Raw genomic sequence first — 3,723 nt, forward strand, 5'->3', positions numbered from 1 at the left:
ATAACTTAAACTTCTTAACAGTACGCATCTCTTTTTAATTAAATTTTATTGTCAAGACTGCCAAACCTTAAAACATACCGTTGCTGAAACTTTTATATCTAAATACTTACTGTATCGTATCAAACCTAATATTTACACACACATACTTCCAGAATATTATACAGCATTTCACTTTGAATCACTAATGATAGAATCATAAATAACATATAACATTTAATGTATATTTAGACACCACTTGATTTGTAACTATTTTACCTTTAAATGAGTTATTATTTTTGCATTTCACTCCAGGAAAAGTTTGGCAAGAGTCATGATTTTTTTCAGCTCCATGACACACGTGACATATAAACAGTTTCCAAAGATTCAGGTAAGTATTCTATATGATATTAAAATGACATTTTATCTTCAAATGAAAAATGTTCCATTTGAAAACAGTTAGTTGTTTGTTATGTAAATTACTGGACGAAATTTTATTTGACCAAAATAAATCCTTACGAATAATAAGCAAATTTCATTAAAAGACAATCAGTTTTGTGATGGTCTTAGTATTAATTAACGATTCTGAGTTCTTTCGGTTCTTGTTCATATGTATTTTACATGAAATTAACATCTACAACTATTGTAACATAAAATTATCTATAGTAAGTGTTGGTATAAATTCCAGTTTCTGTAAGAAAATAAAATATCATTATCAGTAAATGTAGAGTATCAGAAAAGTAAACTTCATCTGATTCATTTTTGTTTAAGGAGTTTTATTTTAAATCATTCTGGTGCAATAGCTTTATACAAACTGGATGAATTAGAAACGAGCTCCACAACGTATACTTATTTCTGTGGATACAACATAAGCTAACAATTACACTATTCTTAATAGCACAATTTCTTTTGTTGATTATACATCCTTTGTTTAAATATTACGTTAGAAAAGAAGGAATTTTTGTTTAAAAAACTTTAATTTAAAATCATTGTAATTTAAATTTAGAATAATCTTTAAATTGTACATTTAAGAGCGAAGTGGGAAGTTAGAAGTGTGTTTAAATTATTCATAATAATAACATAAGTTAATAAAACGAATTTAAGACTTACTCATATTTTCGTCAACCAATCATATCTTCAATATAACGCCTTATAATTAGTGCCAGAAAAAATCTACAAAACGTCAAAAATAATATTCAACTACAGAGAGATGGAAGAAAACATAAAACACGTCAGCCAATTATTTACTTTGTTTACTGATACTCTGGAACACACAGTGAATTTTGGAGACGACAAATTTTGTTTTATAATTTTAAATTAAACGTTGTTTTGAAGAGTTAATGTGAAAATAATAAAACATATAGGAAACATCTCCAATAGTTGTATTTTTGAAGAAAGATAGAAACACCAGATCTGCAGAAATTCCTTATTTTTGATTTGCTGTAGCTGATGATTTTTAAGCTTCGTTTTGTGGTAATGTATTGAGAATATTTAGTTCAACAATGTTGAAAAACAAAACTAAGGATTGATTGTTTGTTTGCTTTGGAATTTCGCACAAAGCTACTCGAGGGCTATCTGTGCTAGCCGTCCCTAATTTAGTAGTATAAGACTAGAGGGAAAACAGCAAGTCACCACCACCCACCGCCAACTCTTGGGCAACTCTTTTACTAACGAATAGTGGGATTGATCGTCACATTATAACGCCCCCACGGCTGAAAGGGCGAGCATGATTGGCGCGACCGGGATGCGAATCCGCTACCCTCAGATTACGAGTCGCACGCCTTAACACGATGGCCTTGCCGGGTGAAAACTAAGGAAAACAACAACTTGTGTAATGCAAGCAAGAAAAAATATGGTAATATTTTATTTGTTTTTTTTTCAAAATTTCTTGTAAATTTCTAAAAAGATACCGGCACATAACCATTCTTAATTTACATTTGAAAGACTAGAGATTTGATCAAGACCAGTGTTCACAAGTTGCGCACGCTTACCTCTGCACCAAACTCAGCCTTTAAGTTAAAATACCAAAACATCAAAGTTCAGAAAACATCAAAACGTGTTAGTATGTTACAAGTTGGTTAGACGGTTCCCCACCTAACCCCACCTAAATCCTTTATCTATAGATAACGTGATATGCAGTATAACACTTCTCTTTCTTATACGTCTCCAACCCATAACTTCCAAACGTGTAACTGCAAACAACCTCAGAAATTGTGTTCGTAACCCTTGATGGTGGCATGGTAAACATGTATTTTCCACATTTTCGAAATGTTATTAATTGTATACTGATTTTAAAGTTGAATGTTATTTTCTAATTACGTTGCAAATAACTATCCCTAACTTTTTACTGATAGACAAGGGGGCACGCAGTAAACCAACAACACCAGCCATCAGATCTTTGGCTACTAATGTAGACCAAATGTTGAGGCTTCACCACAAACTCTCGGATTTACAATTCGATCACACTAACCACTAGGCCAAGTCCGACCGTTATGTTAAGAAAGTAGAAGAATGAAATTCTATAAATCCTGAGACAAGTGTTAGTATGTTACTGGGTGGACCATAAGTTAATTGTTCTACACGTACATTAGTTACTTTATTTTGCATAAGGTTTAATATTCTGAACAAAAACGCTTATCTTTTCTCAGACTCTGTGTTGTACACTATTATCAAACAGGTCAAAATTAAGGGATAATTTGTTTTATTCTATAAAATAGTCAACGTAAAGACCACACTGTATGTTTCTTGAGGTAATGGACTAAACAGCGCCAACTAATTTCTTTCTTTGAAGAGTTTTCAATTAACCCTTTGTGTAAGTCCTCACTTAAGGACAGATACCAAACTCACCTGATGTAAGGCGTATGTTAAGTATTGTTGATTCTACCAGAATAAGTCCCCAGAGACACCGTTGTGCCACTGGGATCGTATTGGGTGAGAATTAAGAGAAATTATTAAAAACTCTTTAGTAATTTATAATCTGTTTACAGGACATCGAACTGTTCAGTTATATTGGAGGATATCTAGGAATATGGTTAGGAGTCTCTCTTCTGAACTGTCTTGATATATTGGATGGCTTACTGGTACGCTTGAAGAAGTACAAAAACAAGGAAGTGAAAACTACTGAACAACAATATTCTGATAAAGTATCTTGTGTAGCGGTTCACTCAGTTAGTGAAAACTACTGAACAACAATATTCTGATAAAGTATCTTGTGTAGCGGTTCACTCAGTTAGTGAAAACTACTGAACAACAATATTCTGATAAAGTATCTTGTGTAGCGCTTCACTCAGTTAGTGAAAACTACTGAACAACAATATTCTGATAAAGTATCTTGTGTAGTGGTTCACTCAGTTAGTGAGTGAAAACGTTGGTCTATATTGTTATTCCCAAACACTTTATTTAGATATTTATCTTCTAAGCCTTTCCTTCTATCAAACATCCCTTGAGTTTGCAATCACACTCGATTATTCTCTCTAGGATATCATTTAAAAAAATAGTCTCTGTATTTTGAAATTAATCGCAAATCTACACAAAGGGTTATCACTGCTCTACCCACCACGGGTATTGAAACCCGGTTTCAGTGATCTAAGTCCGCAGACATACCGCTGAGCCACTGTGGGGCTGAAAATAGTCTCTTTGCTTTTTTCTAAATAATATCTTTAGAATTTTCAATCACGGTCACATCTTTTACTCTTGTAATTACTAATTGAACCTTAATTTACAAATATAATAATACACTACTTTTGA

The 3,723-nt window shown here is 32.6% G+C and overlaps 1 protein-coding gene across 1 annotated transcript; it reads left to right on the top strand.

Moving 5' to 3' along the window:
- The first annotated feature begins 295 nt into the window (after window positions 1–295).
- On the top strand, window positions 296–3,284 carry LOC143249843 (FMRFamide-activated amiloride-sensitive sodium channel-like). The gene is made up of 2 exons (XM_076500387.1): window positions 296–367; window positions 2,964–3,284. Exons 1-2 carry the CDS (start codon window positions 311–313, stop codon window positions 3,159–3,161), a joined length of 255 nt encoding a protein of 84 aa, XP_076356502.1. The 5' UTR covers window positions 296–310; the 3' UTR covers window positions 3,162–3,284.
- Window positions 3,285–3,723: the final 439 nt, after the last annotated feature.

Source organism: Tachypleus tridentatus, chromosome 4, assembly GCF_004210375.1.
Source record: "Tachypleus tridentatus isolate NWPU-2018 chromosome 4, ASM421037v1, whole genome shotgun sequence".
In the NCBI taxonomy this organism is placed as follows: Eukaryota; Metazoa; Arthropoda; class Merostomata; order Xiphosura; family Limulidae; genus Tachypleus; species Tachypleus tridentatus.

Coding starts and splice junctions, on each gene's coding strand:
- LOC143249843 (XM_076500387.1), top strand. CDS start 311: ATGATTTTTTTCAGCTCCATGACACACGTGACATATAAACAGTTTCCA. Junction 368..2,963: donor AACAGTTTCCAAAGATTCAG/GTAAGTATTCTA, acceptor ATCTGTTTACAG/GACATCGAACTGTTCAGTTA.